General features: G+C 45.9%; 15 protein-coding genes across 15 annotated transcripts; 9 read left to right on the forward strand and 6 right to left on the reverse strand.

The window, feature by feature from the left end:
• Positions 1–492: 492 nt before the first annotated feature.
• VTP01DRAFT_2312 (mitochondrial 37S ribosomal protein mS33) lies at positions 493–871 on the reverse strand (the record flags this gene model as incomplete). The annotated part of the gene is made up of 2 exons (XM_069380760.1): positions 493–527; positions 592–871. The coding sequence occupies 2 exons, from the start codon at positions 869–871 to the stop codon at positions 493–495; spliced, it is 315 nt and encodes a 104-aa protein (XP_069237815.1).
• A 164-nt stretch (positions 872–1035) lies between these two features.
• VTP01DRAFT_2313 (uncharacterized protein) lies at positions 1036–1944 on the forward strand (the record flags this gene model as incomplete). Its single annotated transcript, XM_069380761.1, has 5 exons — positions 1036–1095; positions 1157–1338; positions 1402–1712; positions 1772–1833; positions 1897–1944. 5 exons carry the CDS (start codon positions 1036–1038, stop codon positions 1942–1944), a joined length of 663 nt encoding a protein of 220 aa, XP_069237816.1.
• A 205-nt stretch (positions 1945–2149) lies between these two features.
• Positions 2150–3234, forward strand: VTP01DRAFT_2314 (uncharacterized protein; the record flags this gene model as incomplete). The annotated part of the gene is made up of 2 exons (XM_069380762.1): positions 2150–2651; positions 2726–3234. The coding sequence occupies 2 exons, from the start codon at positions 2150–2152 to the stop codon at positions 3232–3234; spliced, it is 1011 nt and encodes a 336-aa protein (XP_069237817.1).
• Positions 3235–3694: 460 nt separating this feature from the next.
• Positions 3695–6039, forward strand: VTP01DRAFT_2315 (uncharacterized protein; the record flags this gene model as incomplete). Its single annotated transcript, XM_069380763.1, has 4 exons — positions 3695–4694; positions 4768–4789; positions 4861–5047; positions 5104–6039. 4 exons carry the CDS (start codon positions 3695–3697, stop codon positions 6037–6039), a joined length of 2145 nt encoding a protein of 714 aa, XP_069237818.1.
• A 231-nt stretch (positions 6040–6270) lies between these two features.
• VTP01DRAFT_2316 (uncharacterized protein) lies at positions 6271–6820 on the forward strand (the record flags this gene model as incomplete). The annotated part of the gene is made up of 4 exons (XM_069380764.1): positions 6271–6340; positions 6399–6498; positions 6642–6714; positions 6782–6820. The coding sequence occupies 4 exons, from the start codon at positions 6271–6273 to the stop codon at positions 6818–6820; spliced, it is 282 nt and encodes a 93-aa protein (XP_069237819.1).
• Positions 6821–7074: 254 nt separating this feature from the next.
• Positions 7075–7410, forward strand: VTP01DRAFT_2317 (mitochondrial 37S ribosomal protein uS19m; the record flags this gene model as incomplete). Its single annotated transcript, XM_069380765.1, has 2 exons — positions 7075–7165; positions 7244–7410. The coding sequence occupies 2 exons, from the start codon at positions 7075–7077 to the stop codon at positions 7408–7410; spliced, it is 258 nt and encodes an 85-aa protein (XP_069237820.1).
• A 38-nt stretch (positions 7411–7448) lies between these two features.
• VTP01DRAFT_2318 (uncharacterized protein) lies at positions 7449–10035 on the reverse strand (the record flags this gene model as incomplete). Its single annotated transcript, XM_069380766.1, has 7 exons — positions 7449–7607; positions 7664–7804; positions 7859–8020; positions 8090–8835; positions 8896–9194; positions 9258–9763; positions 9826–10035. 7 exons carry the CDS (start codon positions 10033–10035, stop codon positions 7449–7451), a joined length of 2223 nt encoding a protein of 740 aa, XP_069237821.1.
• A 125-nt stretch (positions 10036–10160) lies between these two features.
• Positions 10161–11932, reverse strand: VTP01DRAFT_2319 (uncharacterized protein; the record flags this gene model as incomplete). Its single annotated transcript, XM_069380767.1, has 9 exons — positions 10161–10293; positions 10351–10394; positions 10456–10631; positions 10695–10797; positions 10859–10922; positions 10984–11156; positions 11218–11267; positions 11331–11727; positions 11894–11932. 9 exons carry the CDS (start codon positions 11930–11932, stop codon positions 10161–10163), a joined length of 1179 nt encoding a protein of 392 aa, XP_069237822.1.
• A 344-nt stretch (positions 11933–12276) lies between these two features.
• On the reverse strand, positions 12277–14928 carry VTP01DRAFT_2320 (uncharacterized protein; the record flags this gene model as incomplete). Its single annotated transcript, XM_069380769.1, has 10 exons — positions 12277–12498; positions 12562–12711; positions 12778–12970; positions 13029–13273; positions 13332–13450; positions 13515–14144; positions 14200–14235; positions 14303–14399; positions 14458–14588; positions 14679–14928. The coding sequence occupies 10 exons, from the start codon at positions 14926–14928 to the stop codon at positions 12277–12279; spliced, it is 2073 nt and encodes a 690-aa protein (XP_069237823.1).
• A 183-nt stretch (positions 14929–15111) lies between these two features.
• VTP01DRAFT_2321 (uncharacterized protein) lies at positions 15112–17321 on the reverse strand (the record flags this gene model as incomplete). Its single annotated transcript, XM_069380770.1, has 11 exons — positions 15112–15354; positions 15405–15611; positions 15670–15828; positions 15887–15949; positions 16009–16128; positions 16190–16231; positions 16290–16357; positions 16422–16434; positions 16504–16673; positions 16734–16876; positions 16945–17321. The coding sequence occupies 11 exons, from the start codon at positions 17319–17321 to the stop codon at positions 15112–15114; spliced, it is 1605 nt and encodes a 534-aa protein (XP_069237824.1).
• Positions 17322–17410: 89 nt separating this feature from the next.
• On the forward strand, positions 17411–19038 carry VTP01DRAFT_2322 (uncharacterized protein; the record flags this gene model as incomplete). The annotated part of the gene is made up of 4 exons (XM_069380771.1): positions 17411–17752; positions 17817–17951; positions 18012–18206; positions 18259–19038. The coding sequence occupies 4 exons, from the start codon at positions 17411–17413 to the stop codon at positions 19036–19038; spliced, it is 1452 nt and encodes a 483-aa protein (XP_069237825.1).
• Positions 19039–19063: 25 nt separating this feature from the next.
• Positions 19064–24941, forward strand: VTP01DRAFT_2323 (uncharacterized protein; the record flags this gene model as incomplete). Its single annotated transcript, XM_069380772.1, has 13 exons — positions 19064–19338; positions 19396–20737; positions 20787–21989; positions 22048–22098; positions 22160–22285; positions 22346–22816; positions 22874–22972; positions 23029–23370; positions 23426–23697; positions 23751–24033; positions 24096–24205; positions 24269–24379; positions 24437–24941. The coding sequence occupies 13 exons, from the start codon at positions 19064–19066 to the stop codon at positions 24939–24941; spliced, it is 5190 nt and encodes a 1729-aa protein (XP_069237826.1).
• A 222-nt stretch (positions 24942–25163) lies between these two features.
• VTP01DRAFT_2324 (uncharacterized protein) lies at positions 25164–25979 on the forward strand (the record flags this gene model as incomplete). The annotated part of the gene is made up of 4 exons (XM_069380773.1): positions 25164–25215; positions 25288–25353; positions 25433–25711; positions 25780–25979. The coding sequence occupies 4 exons, from the start codon at positions 25164–25166 to the stop codon at positions 25977–25979; spliced, it is 597 nt and encodes a 198-aa protein (XP_069237827.1).
• A 28-nt stretch (positions 25980–26007) lies between these two features.
• Positions 26008–26208, forward strand: VTP01DRAFT_2325 (uncharacterized protein; the record flags this gene model as incomplete). The annotated part of the gene is made up of 1 exon (XM_069380774.1): positions 26008–26208. The coding sequence occupies one exon, from the start codon at positions 26008–26010 to the stop codon at positions 26206–26208; it is 201 nt and encodes a 66-aa protein (XP_069237828.1).
• Positions 26209–26463: 255 nt separating this feature from the next.
• On the reverse strand, positions 26464–26879 carry VTP01DRAFT_2326 (uncharacterized protein; the record flags this gene model as incomplete). Its single annotated transcript, XM_069380775.1, has 2 exons — positions 26464–26765; positions 26858–26879. The coding sequence occupies 2 exons, from the start codon at positions 26877–26879 to the stop codon at positions 26464–26466; spliced, it is 324 nt and encodes a 107-aa protein (XP_069237829.1).
• Between the last annotated feature and the right edge of the window lie 751 nt (positions 26880–27630).

Genomic DNA, 27630 nt, shown 5'->3' on the forward strand with positions numbered 1-27630 from the left:
AGTAGCTCTCGGCACGTCTTGAAGTCTTTTAACTTCTTTTGAAAGCCAGTTATTCGGATCCTCCATCATTCTCAGGGACAATCGACCCCCTTGTGGTTCAGCCACTGTTATCTCCAAAGAGCATTTTTAAACGCGCACAGGAATGCAAATATTCACAGGTGCTAGGGTGCAAAGTAGTTGATAATAATCTATCCCGTTTCTCTCCCTCGCTCTCATTCCCTTCTTCCTGCTGGTAATTAACAACAATCCGGGCGCCGCATGCTAACAGTTAGAATGCTTTTTCAGGATTAACCTCAAAGATCCTAGTTCCATTCGGGCTCTCCCATCCCCACGCGCTGTTATCAGCTTTAGCAAGGACATGTAAACTTTTCGACATCGTTGTGGTCAAAGAAAGTGCAGTTGTTGAAAGATTGCGACGTAGCAACGTAAACGTATTCACTGGATCTAATAGGGACATTTATATATACATGAATATGGGAAACAAAAGCTCGATTATTTCTTCTTGTTGGAGGCACGTTTGCCTTTGCCTGTTGAGATGCAACTGACGTTAGTCTTTGAATCGCACAGATCTCGGTTGCTGAGATACAGTACCTTTTGGTGGTGCACCCTTTCCTCTTCTCTTGAGTCGTGCAATTTCATCGAGACGAGCCTTTTCGTCCAAGTCGATAAGGTTGAGCGTGGGGTACAATGCCTTAATGTCCCGGAAGTGGACAAGCCGTTGAGGATAGTAGGAAGTCATTGTAGGACCTAGCAATCGTTTGCGAAGGACTTTGTTGCCTGTCCGTGCAGCGGTGGGATTGTATACATTGCCGAACAGTTTGCAGGACAATTGAGCCAGTTGTTGCAGTCTTTGAGGCGCCGGTGATGCCATTGATTAGGTTGTGTTGAGCCGAGCGAGGCAAAATCGGGAGGGCGGTTTGCCGCTGCTGAACTGGCAACAAAAATCGTGACGCTCTTTGGGATCTTGCCCCGCTCCAATGGCAGGCCACTGCCGTCGTGCTGCTTTTGCTCTCTTCCCTCCCTCACACAACGAAAATGGCAAGCATAGTCAGTTCACTCGCGGTGCCTTCCAGCTACCGCGATTTACAATACCAAGTATGACAAATACGGCTCCAGCAAACTATGAACTGCACGCCCTAACGACTTTGCGCGATAGGGCACATCAGATCAGTTCAAGGATGAACTGTCCACTTCTTCGACTTTATATGTCGGCAACCTGTCATTTTACACAACCGAAGAACAAATCTATGAATTGTTTTCAAAGTGTGGCGAGATTAAGCGTATCATCATGGGTCTGGACCGAAACCAAAAGACGCCTTGCGGATTCTGTTTTGTTGAGTATGCAGCGACTCTGCAACAGCACTCGTTCAAAGCATGAAAACTCAAATGGATGTGTTGTAGATACTACCATAGGAGCGATGCACTTGATTGCATGAAGTATGTTAATGGCACGAAGCTTGACGAACGCGTTATTCGATGTGACCTGGATCCTGGTTTCAAAGAGGGTCGACAGTATGGACGTGGTAAAAGCGGAGGACAGGTACGCGATGAATATCGTATGGAATACGATCCAGGTAGAGGTGGTTGGGGCCATCGCATGAGACAGCAGCTCGAGCGCGAGCGTGAGCAGAAATTGCGAGAAAACTATGAGGCCATTCGAGAAGTGCCAAAGGGCGCTGATGAATATGTCAGTCGAGGTGCTGATGCACCGGGTACGTGACGCGCAGCAGCAAAGACAAAATCCAACGTACTGCTTACTCTTCCTGTTTAGCAACGAGGAAACGCGAAAGAGACGAAGATCTTGATACGGGACGAAAACGCCAAAGAGAACAGGTGTGATCTGGATGGAGATGGAAAGAGTGTAGCCATATCTCATCAAACCCTATCACGTTGCAGAATCCAAGATTCCGTGAGGATAACGATGATGATAATGAGGAGGATTAAAGCTGAGCACTGCACCGTAAAAATATTTCCAGTTTTTCCTTGTAGATCATTCTTTTTTCATGCATTGTTACCTCGACGATGAATTTCCACCGCCCAATTGCTGAGCAGCTTAGCTTAAAACAGGATAGCTACGCCATAATTAATGTAAATTCATACATATAAAAGCAATGCAGATAAGACAATTTTTTGATCTTGCTCTGAAAGTATGGTCACCGGTGACAATTCACTTAAACAGCAGCCACACACTCTCCCTCGCTCGTCTGACGAGCAAAGACTGAACAGTAAACATTCAAGCCATGAGTCGTTGATATCAATGACTGACACGAACAAGACTTCAAAAAGAGTCGGATCAAAAGGCCAAGAACCGATCCCTAATGCAAGCAAAGACGGTGACTGCGACTCTATAGGTTCCAGCGTTGATCCTCGCTATTACGATAATCCATGGGAATGGACCTTTCGACACTCAAAAAATCGTCTCAAGACGTTTGGCAACTTATTATTCATGCTGATAGCCACAATCGGCCTACCTCTTGCGCTTTACTATGGTCTGCGTACGGTGCTTGAACCTGTATGGGCACTCCTGATTTCTGGTATTCCATCATTGATCTACGTTGCTTTTACCTTTTGGCAAAAGAAAAGAGTTGATATGATCGGAGCACTTTCCGTATTGGCATTTATCATTTCCGGAATTGTCTCCGTGGTTACAGGTAAGAATATTCCGTGCAATTTCTGCAGACAGGCTTTGTGGTTGAACAGAAAAATTTCCACTGTTTTCCAACAGGTGATGCACGCGCTGCGCTGCTCCGTGATTCAGCTGTGACTGGTATCATGGGGTTACTCTTCTTGGTGACTCTGATTCCCATCCGTACTGTCTGGCTAACAAACAGGCCATTGACTTTTATCATGACGGCTCAGTTCTTCGCGGAGAATCCGCCGTACCGCTGGACGGATCAAACAGGGGCAGAGCACGAAATGCCAATGCCAGAATGGATGTGGACCCAAATAGCCGAGATCCGGATCCATCATTATTTGTTGACGACTGGATGGGGCGTCAGCCTCCTTGCAGAGTTCGTGATCCGGGTTATCATGGTCGAGGCCACTAGCCTGTCAGCAGATCAGATCGTGACATACGGGACCATTATTGTCGCTGTCGTCAGCACAGTCATGTCTTTGATCGGCTCCATTAGCTCAATTCGGTGCAGTATCCTGACCAAGAGATGGGTCGAGAAGAATAATTACAGACATCAGTTCCTCGATCGGCAAGAAACACAGGCGCAAAGCGAGGCATAGTCAATCGTTACCGTTTACGGCTTATTACATAGTTTAACCAACATATGGTTATCACAATGTTCCTGTCAATGTTTATGCCACAACAATAAAGTTAGCACTATGATACACGATGTTCAAGGTACAAAAGACGGACCCTAGCCACCAGCATTTTGGTAAGCATTGGAACATAGTCAGATGGGGTAGGGACCAATGCTGTGAAAGAAGGGGACCTGTGCCCAGCGCATTCATTACAAAAGTGATTGCTCTGGAAAAAGGTTGCACAAATCGCCCATTCCGAACCGTCCAATTCCCGCATTTGATCACTCTGATGCAGCAGCAGTTCAATGACGTCCTACGATGATGCAAACAAACACTGATTTGGCAAAGTGTGAAGGCCATGTTTCAGGGGAACTGCTGCAGCCAAGTTGTCTCTTTGACCTTCACTGTCTCTCTTTTCCTTACAAACACGGTGTGAATTGACATGTCCTCCCCTTTGCCCGTTAATGCCAAGCGAAATTACAGATCGCGTGAAGCTGATAGAAATGGCACCACTAGCGGCGAAGAAGAAAACGCTGCTGGTGGCAACAGCGACGCCAACGTACTCTCCAGTTCCTTTGATCGCGCGGCCTCCATAGCCCGCCTAGGCAGCTCGCCTGTTCCTCCGAACGTCCGCTATAGCACCTCTCCACCGCGCAGCATCCACTCTGTACAGTCCTATGGAAGTACAGACCTTGAGAATGTACCCACGACCTCCAGTGGTAACTTATTTCGGCCCTTGTCCACGCCCACGTACAACTATGATGATAATACACTGTCTGTCGACCTCCCGGAGGATCAAGTGGCCAAGGTCGTTAAACGCCACCTAGTAGAAACATCTCCTGCAGCTTCTGTGTTTGGTTCTTCTGTCCAAAGAGTTGCAAGCAATCAGTCTGGACGCGACGGGTCTGTTGTTTCCGATGGAGGTGCATCTTCCGCCTCCGGTGTTCGGTCTGTTCATCAGCTGCCAGGAGGTGCTATTACACACGATATATACAAATGGGCAGAGGACTTGGATGCCGAACAGGCACGGCGCACTCGTTCCCAATCATTCTATGTTCCAAGAAATGAACCGTCAGACCCTGCACTTGCACGCTTGCGAAATCCTGGAGGATTCCGCCGATACTTTGTATACGACAAGGCTGCGCGGCAAGGAAAGGAGCCGCCTCACTGGATGACACGGACCTTTGTGGATTTCTTGGCTTTATATGGACATTTCGGTGGCGAGGACTTGAGTGATTCAGAAGACGAAGAAGATGAAGATATTCTGGATGAGCGTACGACTTTGCTGCGAAGACGGAGATGGCGCGATAACGGGCATGAGGATGGCGATGGCTCTGACCGAGCTGCTCGCTTAATAAGACGAGCGCAAGAAAATGCCGTGCAGGGTACAGCGACTCCCGCAAAAGCTGTCTTTTTACTACTCAAATCGTTTGTGGGAACTGGCAAGTTATCTGTCTCTTTTTCTTTCTCCTGTCTAGTCCGCGTAACATCCTTCCTAACGACACTGTGAATTAGGCGTCATGTTCTTACCGAAAGCGTGAGTCGTTACAGTTTAAAGTTGGTCGTATTAACCGTTTTCGGATGACTGACCGAAGTGCATTTTCACAGGTTCCACAATGGTGGTTTATTCTTCTCCACTGGTTTGCTGACAGCCATTGCGGTTATCTCGCTTTACAGCTTCCTGCTTTTGGTCGAGACACGAAACAAAGTCCCGGTATCCTTTGGTGATATTGGCGGTATCCTGTATGGCCGCTCTATGCGACTTGCAGTCTTAACGTCTATAACATTTTCTCAGGTAATAAAAATATCTGTAATATATATTATGCTTACGATTCTCAGAATGTACCGTAGGTTGGATTCGTCTGCGCATATATGGTGTTTGTGTCGCAAAACGTGCAAGCGCTCATTGAAGCCTTGTCACAGTGCCAAATGCATGTGCCACTATCCGCGCTTATCCTAGCGCAGATCGCTGTGTTTGCACCTCTATCAATGGTCCGAAAAATCCAAAAACTTTCATCATTTGCACTTATTGCAGACCTCTTCATCCTAATCGGTCTCATATACCTCTATTACTACGACTTTATCACGCTTGCTGCGACCGGAATAGCGGAAGTCGACTGGATTATCAATGTTAAATCCTTCCCAATGTTCATTGGCACTGCAGTGTTCACCTACGAAGGCGTTGGCCTTGTTATACCCATTACAGAGTCCATGGAAGAGCCACGAAAGTTCCCAAAGGTTCTATCTGGCACGATGGTGTTTATCACACTCATTTTCCTATCAGTCGGCTTTATATCCTACCTGGCGTTTGGCAGCAACGTACAGACGGTCATATTGCTAAACATGCCAGCAACACCAGTAGTCAACACAGTTCAAGCCCTGTATGCTCTCGCCATTTGTCTCTCGATCCCGTTACAGCTGTTTCCTGCTATCCGCATTGTGGAAAACTTTCTATTCACCAAATCCGGAAAACATAATCCGATTGTCAAGTGGCAAAAGAACGGATTCCGGCTTGCAGCAGTCATTGCATGTGCTTGTATCGCTATTGCAGGATCGAGCGATTTGGACAAGTTTGTATCGATGGTTGGATCCTTATTCTGTGTACCTCTGTGCACTGTTTACCCGCCTCTATTCCACATCAAGGCCGTTGCGCGAAACTGGCGACAGAAAGCCGCCGATATTGTTATCATCATTTTCGGTGTAATGTCAATGACATATGCGACTGCCATCACTCTGGCTTTGTGGTCAGCCGGTGGCGACGAGGCTCCTATCTCGCGTTGCAACTAGGCAAATCATACAAAAACGACATTGCACCAACATTATTAAAAATTCTTCGGATGAGAAACACCTCCATATCTTTATTCCGAATATAATACCATTGCATGCAATATCGCGAAAAAATTCATATCTACATCTAGATCCAGTCATTTGTGAAGCAAATAACTTCTCGGTGTATAATAAAAATGCGCGGGTTTGTGTCGAGTGACCGCGCGCGCGCGCGGAGAGCCAAGAGCTCTCATGCGCGCGGATCCTAGAGTCCGCCTTGTTCCATCAAACACAATGTCAACGCCCCAGTTACTGCCACTAGGTAGGTCAATGTGAAAATGTCAACCTGCCACAGTGCATTGAGTCAACGCTGCAAACAGAATTGATCGACAAGTGCATTGGCTCCCGAATCTGGGTGGTCATGAAGACTGAGAAGGAATATACCGGCAAACTTCTTGGATTTGACGATTTTGTCAGCAAGTATCATTATCGAATCTTAGTAGAAAGGATAGTGGAATAACGCTAACTTTTGCTGCTTTGTAGACATGGTGCTGGAGGATGTGACTGAATAGTATGTACTCTTCTCATCAAGTTGCTAGATAATCGGCTAATCGAAATTTTAGTGAGAATACTCCTGAAGGTTACAAGACCAGCAAGCTCGATCAGATCCTTTTGAATGGAAACAACATTTGCACTGTAAGAAATATGGATGAAAAGAAGCTGCAGGTGGAGCTATTTTTGCTAATCAAATGCACCTTCATAGTTGATACCTGGCAGTACTGGTCCTCTTGGCGCGCAATAAAGAAAATAAGAAATACATTCTTCTTACTTTGTATTTACGGGTTTAGTTGCATTGATTTGAACGTTGAATCTTCAATAATATCAACTGAAAGAGAAGAAAGAGCTATATTTGATGAGGCGTTCTTGAATATCGCAGATCGTAAGATTCATGCCCGAGCTTGCCCTTCGCCTGCTGTTGTGGCTTGAAGTTCCCAACTGCTCCCCTGGAAATAAATGCCGCTGTGTGTAGCCCTTTTTTCTTCGTACACTTTAAACATGCCACGCTCTGCATGGAAGGGTCCCTTCTTTGTCGCCTTCCCGGGTCTCCGTGAGGCTGTCAAGAAAGGAACACCAATTGCTACGCAAGGTTAGTCTCGCTCGCAGGAAGCTCTGGCAATATTTCCCTGCGCTAGTGATTAACTGTTCCCGGTTTCTTAAAATGAAGCACGAAGCTGCACCATTCTCCCATCCTTTGTCGGCTTGAAGTTCCTCGTACACAATGGCAAAGACTACATGCCTGTCCTCATCACCGAAGAAATGATTGGTCACAAACTCGGCGAATTCTCCTTTACACGCAAACGCTTCACATACCGATTCACCAAAGCCAAATAAATTACAGCAGCATTTTATGTACATATTATTACTATGTATTAGACAATATCGTCCTGAAACTCTATCAACACCTGTCCTGTCTTGACAGAAGAGCCAGGTTGCACGAGCACTTTCTTGACAACACCGATGCGCGGCGTCCGCAATACATTCTGCATCTTCATGGCTTCAACGACAGCTACCTCTGCGCCTGGAGCAACCTAGCAACGACGTGAGAAATAAGACAGCAATGGGATCTTTAGCTTGTTTTAATTACCTTGTCGCCCTCCTTGACAGCAATGCTGATAATTTTGCCTGGCATTGGAGTGGTTACAGGTTCGTTCCGGGAATGCTTCGATCGTGTTTTCATATATCTTGAGAGGAGACGTTGCTCTTGAGTCATGACTGAGACATTGTACTGCTTCTGGCATGAGTTATGGTTGCATTAGCTGCTGTTGTAAATCAAACTTGCCTGGTCACCGCGGTATTGGATCCTAAAGCCAGAATCATTGACGTCCAGATATTGCAGCACAACGTTATATGGACGATCCAGGTTCACAGTTGCACAGGCCAGCAGATCCTCCAAATTCCATTTGAGGTTGAAATTGACGTTGTTCTTTAACGGTGAGGAGATCTAGGTAGCGCAAAGAAAAAGTCAATAATGCTCCAGTGCCTGGAATACTTGACAGCATATTTAGCGTACCTTGTATTCATTGTCTGCTGTCCTAGTTATCGAGAACATTATTTCCTGGGTATCTCCTCGTTGCTCATTGTGGAACTGGACGCAGATATCACGCTGCAACGATGCAAGCGATGGAGTATGTATCCACTGATTCAATTCCTTTTTGAGCCATATGCCACCAGCCACCGCTGCGAGTGATAGTAGCTCTTGGCTGCTCAGCGAAGTGCTCTGATAGCCTTCTGGATACTCTTCTGCCAGAAAATTGGTCGTGATGTTTTCGCCTGATTGAAATCGTTTGCTTCGCACGACACCCTGGAGTAATGGTATATTGTGTGTCACGCCGCGGATAACGTATCGATCCAATGAGTATATCATACGCTCAATGGCTTCTTGCCGTGTTTTGCCGTGCGTTGTGAGTTTGCACAAGAGAGGATCGTATTCAACGGGTACGTCGCTGCCTTCACGTACACCAGAATCGCATCTTGCACCTTCGTTGGAAGGAGGTTCTTTGTATGTAAGCAAGCGGCCTACAGAAGGGAGATAGTGTGTCGGGTCTTCAGCGTAGACTCTAGATTCTATGGCCCATCCGTTCACAGAAACATCAGACTGTTTGATCGCCAGTGGATGGCCAGCTGCAGAGTATAGCATATGCTCGACCAAGTCTAGACCAGATACCATCTCAGTGACAGGATGCTCTACTTGCAATCGCGTGTTCATTTCCAAAAAGTAAAAATTTCGTTGTTTATCCACCAGGAATTCCACAGTGCCTTGGACCGTTCATACGAGTTAGAATCTTCCTGCGTGTAATCATCACATTGCCTTGTTACCTGCAGAGTTGTATTTCACACCGTGGGAAAGAGCAACTGCCTGCTCACCCATCTTTCTCCAAGTGTCGTGATCAATGTGGACGCTAGGTGACTCTTCGATAACTTTTTGGTTCCTTCGTTGGATGGAACATTCACGTGGAGGCAGGTAAATGACGTTGCCATGCTTATCTCCCAAAACTTGTATTTCTATATGTCGAGGACTGTCAATGTATTTTTCGATTAAAAGTCTGTCGTCAGCAAATGCAGACAGTGACTCCTGCTTGGCCAACTTGTATCCTTCCAAAAGCTGCTCATCGTTCCTGTGGGTGTAAAAGTGTGAAAATGATATCGACATACTTTAAACAAAGTGTTATACAACTAACCATGCTATTCGCATGCCTTTGCCTCCACCTCCTGCGCTAGCTTTGACCATTACAGGATACCCGATGCGGTGTGCTTCTTTCAAGGCTGCATCTGTCGATTTGATTTCGCCGTGGAAACCAGGGATACAGTTGACTCCACTTGCTTCTGCTATTTGTTTGCTCTGGATCTTGTCACCCATTGCAGCTATTGCATCAGGTGTGGGACCCACAAATGTGATTTTGGCCTCCTGCAGCGCCTGCACAAATGCAGGGTTCTCACTTAGAAAGCCGTACCCTGGATGTACTGCATCCGAGCCTGTTGCTACAGCTGCTTGCACAATACTTGATATTGACAGATAGGATTGCGCATTTCCGATACACACAGCCTCGTCTGCCAATTTTACATGCGGTGCCTGAGAATCCAAGTTGGTGTACACGGCCACCGTGCGGATACCAAGGCGCCGAGCTGTCTTGATAATTCTGCAGGCGATCTCGCCTCTGTTAGCGATCAACATTTTATTAAATGTCTGCGATCAACTGTCGTGAGCATTCTGACTCTTGCTGGACACTAGTCGGCTTGCTTTGTTACCTGTTTGGAAACAGGTGTTGCGTGGGTGGAGCCATATCGTCTGTGCCTGAGCGTTGCAACAGGGGTCTGCTTGCATTTTCCAAATTGCTGCGATACGCATAATGAGAACGGGCGAGCAATGCCGAACGTTCGTCTCGGACAATGTAGCTGTCGTGACACTATGCACACATGTCGCGCCACACCTGCGACGCTAGGAATGTGTCGAGACATTGCATGGGAGGAAAAGCGACTATAGTTCAATCAAGGAATGCGTCGGACCTGGATGCATTGACAGCAACCGTGCGAAATTATAAAGGATTTACAGTGAATAAGTATGGATTTATTTGTCATGTATTTTAAGCAGTTGATCCCAATACACCCATCTTGTCGAGTGCTCGAGGACCCATTTCCTCCCATTCTTGCTTGGTAACCCACCATGACTCATTGTCTTTCATGATATCTGCGAGCACAGCTCCTCCGAGGTATACCCTGTTGGACGCACGGTAAATTTGACTGCAGGCGATCTCTCAATGTTACGTTACTTACATATGTTTACGTCTGGGAGGGTCTTCTATGCGAATCTTGAATTTCTACATTTTGAATGCCTTTAGTATCCGCTGTGGAAATAAGAACACGATTATCCAAGCTTACGCTGAGGCGGCTAGCGTCGCCGTTAAGGACTTCGGTGAGGTAGAGTTGCTTCATTTCTTTTTCGAGTCGGCTTGGCAGACCAGGATACATTGTCGAACCACCAGAAAGCACAATGTGCTTGTAAAGTTCGGGTCGAATATCAATATCTGCTGCTTGTATGGTGCTGAAAAGCAATTCTAGATATTGTATATGAATTTAGAGCGAGTTTATGCATTCGAGTTAATTCCTGCTACACTTGCCTGCCATGCCCTTGCCTTCCACATCTACTAGGTGAGGCTGGAACAAGCACTCGGGTGCTTCAAATCTTTCAGATCCCACCTTTATGACACGACCGTCTGGCAGCTGCGAGCAATCCTCCATCAGATTCAAGAATATCATTAATTTTTCCAAGTCGCCTCCTTACCTCGTAGCTCTCTACCAAGGTAGTGGTTTCGTTTCCGAGCTTTTGATCCAATTCGAGATCGTAACTATAATTTGACATATCTAAGCATCAATTTGCCGCAGTTATCTGAATTACCCACTTCATACCTAACGTAGCAGAGCTTTTCCTTGATTTGTCGCACAGTTTCGAAATCGGCAGTTCTGTTGAAGGCGTAACCTCGAAGAAGCAAGAGTTTAATAAGGTATCGGGTGACATGGCGACCGGCGACATCCAAGCGACGAGTCAAGTTGACGGGAGCGTAACCTTCGTAAACGGGAACCTAATAAATGTAGCATGTTAGTGGAGACATGCGCTTATTTATTATCTCTGCGTAAACCTACAATGTGCGTAACACCATCTCCAGAGTCGACAACAACGCCGGACATTTGACCTGAAAGCAAATGAGACTGTCTAAATACATATGATACAGGCGACATCCAATCGTAGATCATACCTTGTGCGAAGAGTGTAAGCACAGCCTGGATAGCAACATAAATACCACGGAATCCGTATTCTTCAAACATGATCTGGGCCATCTGTTCGCGGTTCTGGCGCGGGTTCATGGGCGCTTCCGTGAGCAGGATTTTGCATTCATGCGGGTCGACTTTGAGCTTCTCGTTAAAAGTATAGTCCCAAAGGTGTCGCATGTCCTCCCAGTTGCGGATAATGCCGTTCTCCATAGGATAAGACATTTGCAAGATATTTCGAAGTGCTGCTGCTTCTTCGCCAATCATAATGTCCTTTACTTTGAGATCTCCAACCTTCTCTTCAGCACGCAGGATGGGCCGTCCGACAACACTCGGAAACACATGCTCTGGAAAGTTGGCTCCAGAGTATCCACATTTTACGAACTATGAGATGCAACCGAGATGAGCGCACGGATGTCCCTGTCATCATACCCTCTGCACGCTACACGGGGTTCCCTTTTGTCGCTGGCACGGAAAATATACATGCCAAGTCTCCAACTCCTACAGTCCCACTTCCATCACAGGTCAATGCACTGCCGCATATTCTTACCCCTGTACCGTTGTCGACAACCAAAGTCTTGTTTGCCATTCTTGCGTTAAAGTACAGCTGTTAGCGCGCCAAGCAGCTCGGTTTGAGTTACCAGGCGGACTTTTTTGAGTCCATGCCTTTGAGGCTGACTTGGGATTTCATGAAAAGCAGCTTTTCAAGCATCATATTGTAAATAGCAGCGTTGCTAAAAGTGTAATGAAATCCTTGAACTTGGAACATTTCACCAGAGAACACAAGCCATTTAATATTCCAGATTAGACTTGTTAATGTGACATGTTTAAGAAGAGGTGAAACTTTAGTAGAGCGCGCAAGAGATGGTATAAATTTTGCTGTTTGTGTGCGAGAATAAAGTAAGGATATGTTTAGAGGGAAATGGAACGGTATCAGGGGAATTCGTCAGGCTCAACAGGCATTTCTGAAGTCAGCACCTGCAATGCTCTCCAGTTATCACCCAACTGCCGCGAAAACTTGAGCTGTTCACGAACGTAGCTTTGATACATCAATGATACAAATGCCTGCTGCTTGTGGATATACGAAAGTTCCGACGCCAGAATATAACGGAAATAGGTATCTCGATTTCTTTGGTAGTTCAGCTTGGCTTCGTCCTGGTTGCATAGTATTAGTTTAGGCTGCTGGATTTGCTCCTTAGAAAACTTGTCCGCACTTACGTTTTCGATTGCTGTGTCTAGACGCTCCACCTCACTTTCAAGTCCTGGAACACCTCGATTCTGATTCACTTTGGCTCTATTTGCAGCTATCCTTTTTGAAAGCGCTTCGATTTGATTCACTGACAATTTTTCTTTCCGTTCAAGCATCTCCTGTTTACAGATAGCTGTTTAACATCCATATTTTTGAATTCACTCCTAGTCTCGAGCTGCATATACCTTGAAAGAACTTAACAGATCGCAGTGTCGTTTCAAGCTTTCCAAAGCGCCTGCGCTGGCTGCAGACGTTTGTTCATCCAGTATTGTGCCAGTACGTTGCATATGCCTTGCTACTGCTTCGTAGCCTCGGACAATGTGAGTGCATGATTGACAGCTAGATATGTAGCAGTCATGCTCTAGTTCACTCATAGAACTACCGATATCCCAGTTAGCATCAGCCTGCCGTACTTTAACCATCGATCGATCATTACTTTAAAGTGATACTGTAGCGAACAAATTCTCGACTTTGGATTTCGTTGATTCGTATAATGCGTTCCAATGTAGTGCACATGTCTTGATAATTTTCAGACAGAGCTGGCAATTTGTTCTTTAACTTTTCAAGGCGTTCATCCAGATCAGGAGGTACAGCATCAGCGATATCATCCACATTTGGTAGTTCTCGTGCATATTCTTCCTCAGTTACTGGGATGTTTGCTCGTCTCCATGCGAGGAATTCCTAAGCGTACTCAACTGATAAGCATATCAAACATAGTCAATTAGACTTACGGACATACCGACGGCTCCGTCAGGAACTTTTCAACGACAGTATCCTGTTTCAAAGTCGGGTGCCTGACGATACAATTGATGAAACGTGCAAGGCCGCGGCAGCGTTTCTCGAGAAATGAGTCGTCCTCTTCCAGTATCATGTTAACAATAAAATCAGTTTATTAGCCCTCATGTTCTATTGTCGTACTTACTTCCGCTAATTTTCTTAGGTGGTAAATTGGGAATAACGCGCATGGGGTATCGTTTCAACAGCACCTCCCAAAGCCAGTAAAAGTCGCTGTATCGCCGAAGAACTTTGGAAGATCGTTGTTGACTTTCAACAACGTAGTTAACATGCTTGAATATGAACCCTTCCTTCTCTGGTGCGATGGTCACTGATATTAAATCTAAATCAAGAAACCATTGGTAACTGTCGGTAGGTCCTTTGCCTCGTTTGTTGCTATCACGGTATCCGTTTAGAGTGTTCTTGTTGAGGTCACTGGCTACCTCCATATCTGCAGAGGCAGTGTCGGGCCTCAATGCATTGTGGTCCATACTCCGGGAACGCAGTGCAGCGTTGCCGTTTACGCTCAGTTTAGGTCGCTGTTTGTCGTAATTCAAGCTTATGGGTGCTGACTGTTTTCCATCGATATCGAGTTTCGAGCTGGTTGTATCTGCGAGTCCTTCATCGGCTACAGTGACTGTAATGCCATTGGGCTGGGCGGAGGACCAAGGATCGTCAACGACTTGCTCTTTAACCGGCGTTACCATCGTTTTAGGCTCCGTTGATGTTTTGCGCACATCCAACTGTTCCAAATTTAACAGCACTGGCACAGGCAAATCTTTTCAACTGCGGATTAGTATAGGCCGATAAAGAAGAGTGTGAAATTGATGTACCATTGCGATGATGATATACAGTTTCCAAGGATACATCTATGTTGAAAAATACCCATTCCTTAGCTGCATAGTTCTAGGTCTTTGCGTATAATTTTCTATTTACCCATATTCTTCTGCGCACAAGCTACCAATGCCAACGCTGTGTTGAATTCATTGTGGGTCACGTACATTGCTCCCGCAGGCACCACCATGTTCATAACCTGTTTGTGTTTTCTTTAGCCCTCTTATCGCAACAGACCATCATGTCAAGTGTACTACCTCCTGCACTTGTCTCGGCGGAAGCTCCGCCAAGCCTATGACCTTTTCCAAAGATTCCAAGCTTACACGTTCGCCTACAGGCCTTGCCCGCATATAAGCAACGTCATAGATATCGGGCAGGTCAACACCGACTAATGCAGTAAAAAGAAATACGATCTTAATAATTACTGCTATTTTTGGCCACCCTTTTGACAGTCGCTTCCCCCGTCTTCTGCACGTACTCAAAACGCTGGCTGCTGTTATGTCCGCACCTAACACATCGTCGTCTACTGCAGTGTGATTGCTGCTATGGTGATGAACGTCAAGGTGGCCCTCTGTATTCCATGGGTTGGCATCTACTCCGAGCTGAGTAGCATAAAGAGGCATAGAGATGGACCGATTGAGCGCTGAGGAGCTACTGCTTCCAAGAAAATAGCGTGCCGTGTCAGCTTCAAGAAACCCTGATCCAAGCACGTCTTCCTCATTCATCATTTTTCAAGGAAAAAAAGGCGTGACCCGAGATCAAAGGACCCTGAGTTGCCTGAACTCGAGAGAGCGATTTGACACCCAAATGCTCATGTCAGTCGGAGAAATGAGTTCCCAAGTTCGCGCTATCTGGAAAAGTATCGCCCAAATGGATTAGCCATTTTGCACTGAAAGGAACTGCATTGATATTTATTTCTGCACTGGATGAACAATTGGTAGTCTAGTTTCTTCGCAACCGTAGGCGGCTGGGGTAATGACGATCAGTGTTTCTCTTGGTATCGATATTGAAGGAATCTCGTTCTCTGGCTGATTGAAAAGATAAGCATACAAACAACGCAAGACTGTTTCGTCTGCTATGATCAAAACATCGTTCTTTTCACGCTCTAGTTCCATGATAATTGCCTCTAGTCGAACAGCCAGGTCATGATAAGACTATAAAGTGGTTAGCACACGCCGTTGGCTTGAACAAAACCTATCCCTACCTCTGCTCGTGGATATCTGTGACGGTATGGATCACTCTTGGCTCTCTCAACTTCATCCGGATATTTTTGCACAATATGCTCTGGTGACACACCATCCACTACGCCGGGATTCAACTGATTCAGCACAGAGTAGTGTCGAATATTAACATGCTCCCCTTGGAAAGCATTGGCTGTCTGGCGTCCCTTTTTCTGCATTGATGACCAAACCTTTTTTTCCGAATGTAAGTTAGGTATAGTAACCGACACAGTTGTTTCAGCTACGTACGCTCAGTGATCTTTTCTGATCCGGGCTTGTCGCGAGAGATGGATCCTTCTGAGCCCTGTGGAAAATTACAAAGTTTTTAAGTCGCTCAGCGTATTTTACTCCTTCAGGTGACAGCTCTGCATCCTTTTTATATGAAGCTTCATCCAGCGATTTTCCAGCCTATGCATACAGTCAACGACAAGATCCATACGGCGAAATACATAGATATTAAAAGTACCAGAGCAAAGTATATAGTACGCGGTCGGTTATGCAGATTCATGAGATAGTAAACAATTCGTGACTAGTAAAACATAGGTCAGATGAAATGCTACATCTACGATAGGAAGATGGCTCATCTACCTGAAGGTATCCCTGGACATGGTTAACAATGAGCTTTTCTCCGACATTCATCAATTTTACAAAGGGCAGTCGAGTATCAGCAATAGTTTCGTAGTTTACGCGGTGCTGCTCGATCCGATTCTAATATCAACTGGATCGTTATCGATGTCCTATGGATGTTGCGAATTTACTCGAAACTTACTTTGTAATCTCTGACAACTTCTTCCGGATCCCAACCTCGGTACTTCAAGCTGTTGTCAGCGAGAAAACGAGTAATAGAGGAATGATTACAGTAAACTTACATCAGGGGAAGAAACTTTGACACTCTTGATGTTGGCCAGGATAATTTCTGGTTTGTCGCAGATAGACTCTGTACCAATGTGTGAGATGCTTTCCTTTCCTGATGTGTCGCACAGAGTTTGGGAAACACAAACCAATGAAGAATGTCTGCAATGACAGTAAAGTTTTGTTAAAGAAAATCCGTTTCTTAGTCTATCTTTGTTTCTTCCCACTTACGTGAACGCCCACTCGCTCCAGTTTTTCATACAACTCTCGGCGACGTTCTTCGGTTCCGTTGCTTCCATCGTAAATCCCCACTTGACCACCTTGGTGTTCCAGCCAGTCAATCATGTCATCTAAGCACTCATCAGCGATCCGCAGTCGAGGAGAGTAAGCTTCCGTGTTATCTATTTAACTTGAGCGTTAAAACTTAGCCGGTTCGAGCGAAACGCGAGTGAACACTTTACTCGGATCAAACATTTCATTGGGTATGGATCCCATTCGCTCCCGACGGTAATTGCCTACACTGAAAACTTTGGTCGACACGCCTAGCCAACGAAGATATCGGCATAACGACTGCGAGACGTGGGTCTTGCCACGGGCTGGAAGGCTTAAAGTCAATCAATCAGCAGATGTTTTAAAACGTTGATGTAAAGTCTAGATCAGAGGTTCGCGTACCCGACCATCACAATCGCAATGGCGCCTGCGTGGAACAGGCGGCCACTGGCTGTTTTGTATAACTGAGCAGCCATAGCATCAATTTGCAAAAGCTCGTGAAAGCTCTCATGCAGCGGGGCTTTCTCCTCATGCTCAAATCCGCCCCTAGCGTGCCGAGAAAGCCCTTGGGACTGAAAGCTTCTTAAAGCATTTGTCTGAATATCGATCGCTGTGTCTGCTCCATGCATTAATGGGTCTCTGCCTGTAATTGAAGGTTCTAGACAGGTTACTCTGATTTGTGGCATACCAAACAGGAAACGCTTTGCTGTGCTGCCATTTAAGCTTTGGTACTTGTCGCAAACTTTGTTGTTAGTAAAGATAGTTATGTGTCTTTGCATTTTTTGAGATATATCGCAATGTTATATCATTTATCAGACAATGTTACAGGTGCTGCTGCTATGTTTCCGCACTTTGAAAGTTACAGCCCATGAGAATGGCGCGCTATCGGCTAATCCTCAAGCTCAGCAAAAAGAGCGGTTACAGACAGTGCGTCGCGCAATTCTTGCTCCGCATAGCTTTCCTTCCTCCACCAGCTGTAATTCTCTCAAGTAACATCAACCTACTTGAAGGAAGGACGATGAAAAGGAGTATTTGGTGCCGGAACAGGTTTGCCAGTCCATCAAACCCGGCATTCTTTTGGTGTTGCGTAATCGCTGCGGCGCTGGCAGCCGCATTGTTCACGCAACCCGCTCACGCTCAGCAAATCGCTATTGAGAAAACTGGTTTTGACAGTCTCCCAAGCAAGTTTTTCTACTTTAAAAACTCGGAGGTATATAAAGTAGCATTGTTAGGAATACCAGGGATATGACTAAACTTAATGGGGTTTTTTTCAGGTTGTGTTATGGCTTGACGCCAATGCTCATATCTTGTGGAGATCGGAAGACCATGGCAAAAGCTGGAATCAAGCAGCTGATATTCCAAAGGATCAGGCCGACTTCTTGTTTGAACATCCTTTCGACAACGACAAGGTACGAATGTGAAACATGCATAATTGCAATACCGCAGCTGAGTTGGCATTTGGCTACTAGGCCTACGTTTTGAGTAAAGGCAAGAAACATTGGAAGACCTTGGATAAGGGCAAATCATGGCAGCCATTTGAAACACCGGTGGAACCGGCGGCATTCCCTCAGCTTTCCTTCCATGCGGATCGATCTAACTATGTCCTATTCCTTGGTTTCAAATGTGATATCGGTGGTTGGTTTGGAGTAGACTGCTCTAACGAGGTACGATAACATTGGAGATCTCCTCTCTTCTGGATTCTAACTTGATTAAAAGGCCTACTACACGTTGAATAATTTCGAGGAAGTCAACCTGTTGCGTCCCCATACTACTTCTTGCATTTGGAGCTTATCCAGTCCAGAGTTCGACAATGCTCCAGTGAAGGAAGTGATGTGTGTGGAATCGCCGCAAAAGAAAGGTCTCACGAGCATTCTCAACCCTGAAGACCTTCGCCTTGTTCAATCAGAGGATTTCTTCCACACCGAGCAGCCTGTATACTTTGGAACTGGATCGGAAGTACATGGCGTCATTGCTGTTAGTGCAGTCAACCGATTCATGGTTGCCGCCGCCAAGCCCTCTGCCAAGGAATCCAACATGGATCTGTATATTTCCCAAGACGGGGAAAATTGGCACGAAGCAGTCTTCCCTGAAGGTGCACAGTTGCGTGAAAACGCTTACACGATCGTGGAATCAACAGGGCATGCTCTTATGGTGGATGTCTTGACCGATCCTAGTGCTAGTTTCGGTTCGCTTTACAAATCCAACTCAAATGGAACCTTCTTTGTAAACAGTCTCAATCACACCAACCGTAACAACGTCGGCATTGTGGATTTCGAAAGAATGCAAGGTGTCGAAGGTGTCATGCTAGCAAATATTGTCGCCAACTACGAGCAAGTTGCTGCTGGTAGCGCAGATAAGCAGCTACAGACTAGAATGAGCTTCGACGATGGTTCGACTTGGGCACCTATCAAGAAAGTCAAAGGAATGGATGGCAATGATATGCCCTGCAGTGAAGAGGAGGTATGCCGATTGTCTAATATTTTAGAGTTTTTCTAATTCCATATCCTAGTGCGCATTGCATATGCATTCCGTCAGTTCACCACACAACTCCGGAGAGGTTTTCACCTCTCGCAGTGCTGTCGGCGTTCTCATGGGTGTAGGGCATTACGGTCGTCACTTACTGGAGTACGATGAATGCGATACATTTTTGTCCACAGACGGCGGTATTAGCTGGAGGATGGTTCGAGAAGGTGCACACAAGTACGAGTTTGGAGATATGGGTGCCTTGCTGGTCCTTGTTGACGATGAAAAGGAAGTCGATCATGTATGGTGGAGCAAGGATCGTGGAAACAACTGGTAAGCTGAGCTACCAAAGACTTACATTTGACATATTAACCTTCTCTCGTCTTTTAGGAACAAACTCGACCTTGGTGTCAATATCCGTGCTCGGATGCTGACTACAGATCCAGAATCAACTTCTCGCAACTTCTTGCTTATCGGTTCTGCACGCAACTCTGATACGCACATTGTATCTTTGCATCTTGATTTTACGGGAATTCAAGATCGCCAATGCGAACTGATTGAAAACGACGACGAGAAGAGCGATTTTGAAAAATGGTACGCTCGCGATCTGACCGAGGGTCCGGACTGTCTTATGGGCCACGAGCAAATCTTCTATCGCCGAAAGGCTGATCGCGACTGCTACGTTGGGCGTGATTATCAACAACCTCTTGTCGAACAACGGGATTGTCCTTGCACTGACGCCGACTATGAATGCGATTATAATTTTGTTCGCGATGCTGACGGCAAATGCGTGCGCATTGGACCGGATCATTTACCTAACGGCGTATGCAGTTCTGAGGACGAACTCTACCCTGCTTCAAGTGGTTATCGCCTCATTCCTGGCAATACATGCGATGCAACTAAAGGCATAGTCCTTGACGAACCAGTAGACAGACCATGTGCAGAAAACAAAGTAGCATCTCCACTTCCCGGTTCGCCTATACCTAGCGGCGTTGCAAAACCATCCGAAGACGACGTTAAACGATATCAAACGGAATTCTCGGACGAAATAGACCAGTTCTTGTATTTTAAGGATTCACCAGTTTTGCTTGTACGCCTACGAAACGGCGAAGTCTGGCGATCTCCAGAACATGGCATTCACTGGGATAGAGTTCTTGCCGATGCTGGACAAGTATGGAGTATTGTCATGCATGAATTCGACAACACGAGAGCATATGCTCTGCTGGATAATGGGATGCATAGCACCGAAGATCAGGGTGCCAATTGGCAGCGCATCTCTGTGCCACTTCCTCCCAGTCACTATGTCCCGCAAGTTCTCGATTTCCACCCGCAGGAGAGAGACTGGCTCCTGTTTATTGGAGAGGCTCAAGAGTCTCCGAGACATGCAGAAGTATATTTCTCGAGTGAACATGGACGCAACTGGCACTCTTTGGATATGTGGGTGAACAAGTGCATTTTCGGTCGCGACTCGAAATACGAAATCCAAAAGGAGACTGTCTACTGTGCTGGCTATGATGGTCAACAGATTGGTGAAGAACCAAAGTTGATACGCACAGTCAATTGGGGCGATACCAAGGAAGTCTTATTCGAAAATATTGTTGAATTCTTTGTGATTGAAGACTTCATGGCTGTTGCATCCAGTCAAAACGGCGATCTTTCGCTATATGTCAGTATCAATGGCCAGACATTTACAGAGGCCCAGTTCCCTCCCGGTCAATACATCGACAGAAATGTAAGTTTGGTAACAATGATTTTGGAACGTAGCTAATATTTAGCAACAGACTTTCACTGTTCTACAATCGACAACACACTCCATCCTTCTCAATATCTTCAAATCTGTTGGCTATGGAAGAGCCCACGGAGCATTATATAAATCAAACGATAACGGCACGTTCTATCATTTATCGCTTGATAACACTAACGGTGACGCTCTTGGATTCGTCGATTTCGAAAAGATGCAGACAGTGGACGGCATTATTCTCGCCAACCAAGTACTCAATGCAGACGAATTGGTCGGCAGTCGCGATGTTCCCAAACGAGTCCGTACCATGATCAGCTGGGACGACGGTGGACAGTGGCAGCCACTCTCGCCTCCGCATGAGTTCGACTGTAGCAGCAAAGATTGCACGTTGAATCTTCACAGCCGCACAGATATTCATGGACCGGGCGCGATCTTCACGGCGAGCGGAGCCCCAGGTCTTGCAATGGGTGTTGGAAACGTTGGTCCAGAGCTTCTACCCTATGAACAAAGTGATACTTTCCTTACAAGAGACGGAGGACATACGTGGACTCAAATCCAGGAAGGCGAACATCTTTATGAATTTGGTGATTATGGCTCTATTCTCGTCTTGATTAACGATGAAGGCCCGACAAATGAGCTGCTCTATTCTTGGGATCAAGGAGAGACGTGGCATTTCTATCAGTTCTCGGACAAGCCGGTTCGTGTAAACGTCTTGACGACCGATCCAAAGTCTTCAACCTTGAAGTTCCTTATTATTGGCCATGTGCGAGACAAGAAGCGTTCTCCAGTGATTATAACGGTTGATTTCGGTGAAGTCAAGCAGAGGCAGTGCGAACTCGACAAGAACAACGCAGAGAAGAGCGATTTTGAACAATGGATACCAAAGGATGATGACGGCGACGATGCATGTCTCTTGGGCAAACGCATTTCATACTGGCGTCGCAAGAAAGATAGAGTCTGTATTGTCGGCGAGGCTTTCAGGGAGCCAGAAATTCTTGAAGAGACTTGCGAATGCCGAGATATAGACTTTGAGTGCGACTTTGGATTCTGGCGGAATGAGAAAGGCGAATGTACATACTATGGCCGTCACCCCGATAGACCTACGCAGTGCAATCCCAAAGACAAGTTCAAAGGTCGATCTGGTTATAAAAAGAATCCAAAGAGTTCTTGTTCAGGAGGTATCAACCTTGAAGAGGGGAAGGAGTGGGATTGCGGTGAAGGTGGCACTGTCCAGAGTGCCAAGGTAAGTTTTGACCACAAACCGCACGATATCATAGACTAAATCGATAACACCTACCTAGATGGAATTTTCAGATCGTATAATGGATTACATCTACTTTACAGACACAGACGTAAGTAACTTATCGATGGAAAAGATATAGCTTCTAGTATTTTAATCAGCAAATTTCGCAGCGAGTTATCGTTCGGACTGCCGACGGAAAGGTCTGGGCCAGCGAAAATGATGGCGCAAGCTGGAAAGAGTTATTCCCTGATGCAAATGTCATCGCAGCGTATCAGAATACCCACCATGAAGAAAGGGTAAGGATTCATAGAAATTACGTTATCTCACGCTGTAATCTTACAAACATGTTTCTTTAGGCATACTTCATCACCGATGGCCTCGTTCACTATGTAACAGAAGATAAAGGAAGCAATTTCCAAGATATGATTGTCCCTCTCGTACCCCTCATGAATCTGCAAGGCACCGTACTCAGTTTCCATAACAGTGAACCAAATTATCTAATTTACCTCGGAGAAAGTGGATGCGACAGTTTCTTATCCGGTGATTGTCACTCGGAAGCGTTCTACTCTCACGACCACGGTAGAAGCTGGCACTCGATGGGTACCTATATTCGCAGCTGTATATGGGGCCGTGAAGGATCAATTGAAGACACCGATTATCACTCCGTATTCTGCGAGCAATATCATGACCAGTCCGGCAATCAGAAAGGATTTTTTAACAACCGAGTCCAATTCGTCTCGTCTACAAACTACTTCTCAGACAAGCGCGTCATCTACGAAGATGTAGCAGGAGTTACTGTCTTTGGAAAGTACATGATCGTTGCTGTGGTAAGTCAATTCAGATCGATATTCTGAAACGGCACTGAATGCTCATATTCATCCTAGTCAAACAATGGAAGTGCCACTCTTCGACTTGCAGTTACTCTGAATGGAGAGACGTTCGCAGATGCATCATTCCCTGCAAACTTTGATCTATCTCCCGAGGTGTGTTCATGAGAAATCAAGAAACCTGACTAGTACTCATATATTGCCATTGATAGGCATTCACAATCATGGAATCCGTGAACTCAATGTGGATCCATGTTTCTACGAATACGCACCGAGGAAGCGAATACGGCAACATTTTCACTTCCAATTCCAACGGTACTTACTTCGTCCTATCCTTGGAAAATGCAAACCGCAATGAAATTGGCATTGTGGACTTTGAAAAGATGCAAGGCATTGAAGGCATTGCTATTGCAAACAAGGTTGCAAATCCTGGAGAAGCAAATGTTGGAAACCCCAAGAAACTCGTGACTTACATGACTGCCGATGCTGGTGGACACTGGTTGCCCCTTGCCGCACCTGAGAAGGACAGCGAAGGCAAAGATATCAAGTGCAAGGTATGAATATACATCACTCGTTTTAAAGACTTGAGAATTTAATATTTCATCGTAGGACAAGGACAAGTGCAATCTTCACCTGCACTGCTACTCTGAACGTCGCAATGCACGGGACTTGTTCAGTCTTTCAAGTGCTGTTGGACTCATGGTTGGAGTTGGCAATGTTGGCGAGCAGTTATCTGCGTATCAGTCAGGCAACATGTATCTGACCCGAGATGCCGGTAAAACCTGGTTCGAAATCATGAAAGGCACGCATTTGTGGGAGTTTGCTGATCAGGGAGCACTTTTGATCCTCGTCGACGACAAGGAACCGACAAATGTCTTAAAGTAAGATATTACAAATATTGGTCACGCTTACATGGAACTGACATATCGTCCAGATATACAACCAATGAAGGTCTCAGCTGGAACACATATCAATTTGCTGACAAGAACGAAAAGATTAGAGTCGAAGATATTATCACTCAGCCTGATGGCACCAGTCAAAAATATGTGATCTTTGGTACCGAATCTAGCACCGGCAAGTTTGTAGGATACCATGTCGACTTTAGTGCTCTGCATCCTACAAAGTGCAAGCTCGATCTATCAAACCCTGAAAACGACGATTTTGAACTGTGGTCTCCTGAAGATACTCGGGGAGAAGCTTGTCTATTTGGACGCGAGGTAAATCTAATGCATAACATAAAGGGCCTCCTGACCCGGAGAGCTAAACCTTGCAAATTTAGACGAAATATTACAGACGTATCAGAGACAGAGATTGCTACATTGGTGAGAAGCTCGTTCAGCCTCACGAAGAGGTGCGAAACTGCACTTGCACCGCTGAAGACTTTGAATGGTAAGTCTATAAAACTCGCATTGTTTTGTCTAAATCATGCGACTAATATTATTTTGCCCAAAGTGACTTCAACTATGTTCGTGACGAGAATAACCGATGTGTTCTGGTTCCTGGCTTGTCACCTCTAATCCCAGACTGCGATGGTTCCATGGACTTTTACTACATGCCAACAGGGTAAGACTCATATCTGTATATTCAGTTGAATACGGTCGCACTAATTGGCGCAATTAGTTACCGCAAGATTGCAGGCTCAACCTGCCAGGGAGGTCTGACTCTCGACCAAGGTGATAAGCGATGGTGCCCTGGAAAAGCACACTCTGGGGGCATGTGGGCTGTATATGTCTTTGCTCCTATCGGTGGAGCAGCAGCCATATATGCTTGCTTGCATTATCGAAAGCATGGCCGTCTCGGACGTATCCAGTTGCCTGATTCTGCAACTACGCAAACAACTCGTATTATGGGCCATCCGATCTTAACCAAAGTCGTGGCTGCTGCAGTCGTGATACCTGTTGCTATCATTGGATTGTTATCCCGGATACCTATTCCAAGCTCACTTCCTGACTTGAAGGATATGGTACAGAACATTTCCCTGCCATCATGGCTAACTCGACGAAGAGGTGGTTACAACCCGCTGAGTCAAGATGAGCACGCTACTGACGTCCTTTTGGACGACTACGACGGTTCCGAGGCACAACTTTTAGATGAAGCCGAAGAGGACGCGGATGAACTGTACTAAGAAACTTTTTTACCCCCTTTTGCACACTGTAAATTCTCTTTTTTTTTTTTCTCTTTATCCATTGTCAGTAGACTATGCATGTACCAAAGAAAGAATGGATTGAATTTTGGGCGCTCAGAATGTAAATTGAGCAGCGATCAAGCCACATGCAGTCTATCCATGAAGCGCAGATTCCAAAAGCCGAATTTTTTTCACTTTCCCTCATAAACCAACCAAAGAAAAATGGGTAAAGGCGGATTCGGTAATCGTGGTGGCCGAGGAGGATTCCGTGGTGGTAAGCATTGCTGACGAAAAGGTTTTGCTGTTCTCGATTGCAAGATCGTGCTGACAATAGTTGTTATTCCAGGTCGAGGTGGTGGCCGTGGCGGTTTCCAAGGTGGAGCACCACAAGGTCCTCCAGCTGAAGTAGTCCGTAAGCAGAACAACATTATTGGAGGAGGAGGAGAATTACAGTGGACAAGAGTAATAATCGTGTCATTCACAATCAATAGCCATGGGTCAGTTTGTACATGCCTGCGAAGGCGAAATGGTCTGCAAATCTATCAACCCCAAGATCCCGTACTTCAACGCTCCTATCTTTTTGGAGAACAAGGCGCAGATCGGCAAAGTTGATGAAATTCTTGGTCCTTTAAATGAAGTTTACTTTACTGTCAAGGTGCAAGACGGCATTGTTGCAACATCTTTCAAGCCAGACGACAAGGTCTATATCGCAACCGACAGATTACTGCCTTTGGAACGCTTCCTGCCCAAGCCTAAAGCCGTCAACACAGGTATAATAATAATTGATATATCATTTCTAGGTTTCTTGTTGAGCATGGTTACTTATTTTGGAATGCAGGATCCAAACCTACCGGTCTTCAGGGCAAGGTCGAAAAGAAATCTGGCCGTGGCGGCGGACGAGGCGGCCGTGGCGGTGGACGCGGTGGTGCTCGAGGTGGAGGCCGTGGTGGAGGTCCACGCGGTGGTTTCCGTGGTGGAGCACGCGGTGGCGGCGGCGGCCGTGGTGGATTCCGTGGAGGCCGTGGAGGTGCACGATAAGCAGAATTCTCTTTTTTGCTACGATACCATGCGGTCCTCACTCGATTTTTTTTTCTATCCTGTTTGTCTTTGCTATATATTTTCTTCTTCACCTCGCATCTTATTGTCTCCAAATAAATATTCTGTGCATTCTTGCTTTTGTGGATTATCGGGCGAGATTAGCAGCAGGGAACGCTTGCTCTGGCGGCGTGATCGCGTGAGAAACACGCTTTGCCTGAGCTGTTGCTGATTCCGAACCAGCATACAAACTTTAAAGGGGCAAAGGCAAATAAAAGTTTCAAATCTAATCGGGCAATTAAGTTTATCTATTAAAACGAGTTGTTTGCGCGCGCGGAAGGAATGCAAGAGGGATTATTGTAAGAAGAAGAGAAGCATAGATGATCGAGTTATTACGGCATAGATGAGGTTTGGCAGTCGGGCATATATGGTAGATACTACGAAGGAGAAAACAGAGAGAGAGCGGAGGAGGCAAGGAGAAAGACAGTTACTGCTTTTCGGAAGCTCTTCCGCCCATACTCAAAGGAGGTCGGTCGTTGCCGCCATTATCGTCGTACCAGTCGTCGTGCTGCGGAGGAAGTTCGTTTGGGTCGTCGGGTAATGTCTCGTTCTTCCATCCGCAGAGTTTGCACTCGTATCGCACGCGCATATTGCTACTCTTGCTGATTTGCTTATTGAAAATGATGAGTTGCTTCTCGGACCGTGTCAGCTGGACGGAGGAGGGATGGGTGCATCGAGGACAGCGGTGGAATTGTTGTTCTAATGGTATCTTTTTACCGTGTTCGCCAACTAGTAGTAGGATGCGTTGTTTGCGCGTAAAAATGTTAGCAAGAGTAGGTCCAATTTTCCGTTAGGCACAAAGAGAGCGTATGTAAAGATACCTATTGTGAAGGAACCAGGCATTGTCTGTGAAAAGAAAGGAACAAGTGAATGTGGGACTCCCTTGGGAGGAGGATGTCAAGTGTGGAATACAGGAATGGTTTAAGGGTGGGGAAAGAAAGTTTGTTACGACTGGGAGAAAGAAAGGGGATGAATGAAGATTTCTCTTTTTGTGGACTAGCTGTGTGATATCATCAATGGCGCATCTGAAATTGGTAAGATGCATCCTTCCCTCCTCTGTCCCCGCCCGCTGTTGGTGGCTCGTTTGACAAGCCGCGACGGGTTGCCTGGAAGACACGTGAAACGTAGCACCCGCTTGTGTTACAGGTACAACGCAACGTGGCGTGTGGAACACCGATCTTTCCGCAAAAGTCCAGGAAAAATGGAAAACCTCAGGGTCATACATTGCCACTCTATAAATTCATGGCCTGGAATGCTGCTATTTCTATTCGATTTCACCATTATTATCTCATTATAGGGCAACTAGACTACTGTAAATATAGGCTTATAAGCGGATGTAAATAATATGGTCAGCTAAAAGTAGTACACTCTGGAATGTATGATACGTTATGACTATAATCGGAAGTTTTCCTCGGCGTTCCCTGCGAATCAAAGTATCTTGTGTGTTTCCTTTTGCCCTTTTTGTCATGCAAATTCCAGCAATTAGGATACACAGGTAAATCTTCCAATATTTCCTCAACGACAGCCGTCGCTGTCTTGGTCTATATGCTCTTGAGCCATCGCTGTTAGATAGTCTAAGTGATCCAAAGACAAC

Source organism: Rhizomucor pusillus (assembly GCF_041956525.1).
Source record: "Rhizomucor pusillus strain CBS 183.67 unplaced genomic scaffold VTP01scaffold_12, whole genome shotgun sequence".
NCBI lineage: Eukaryota > Fungi > Mucoromycota > Mucoromycetes > Mucorales > Lichtheimiaceae > Rhizomucor > Rhizomucor pusillus.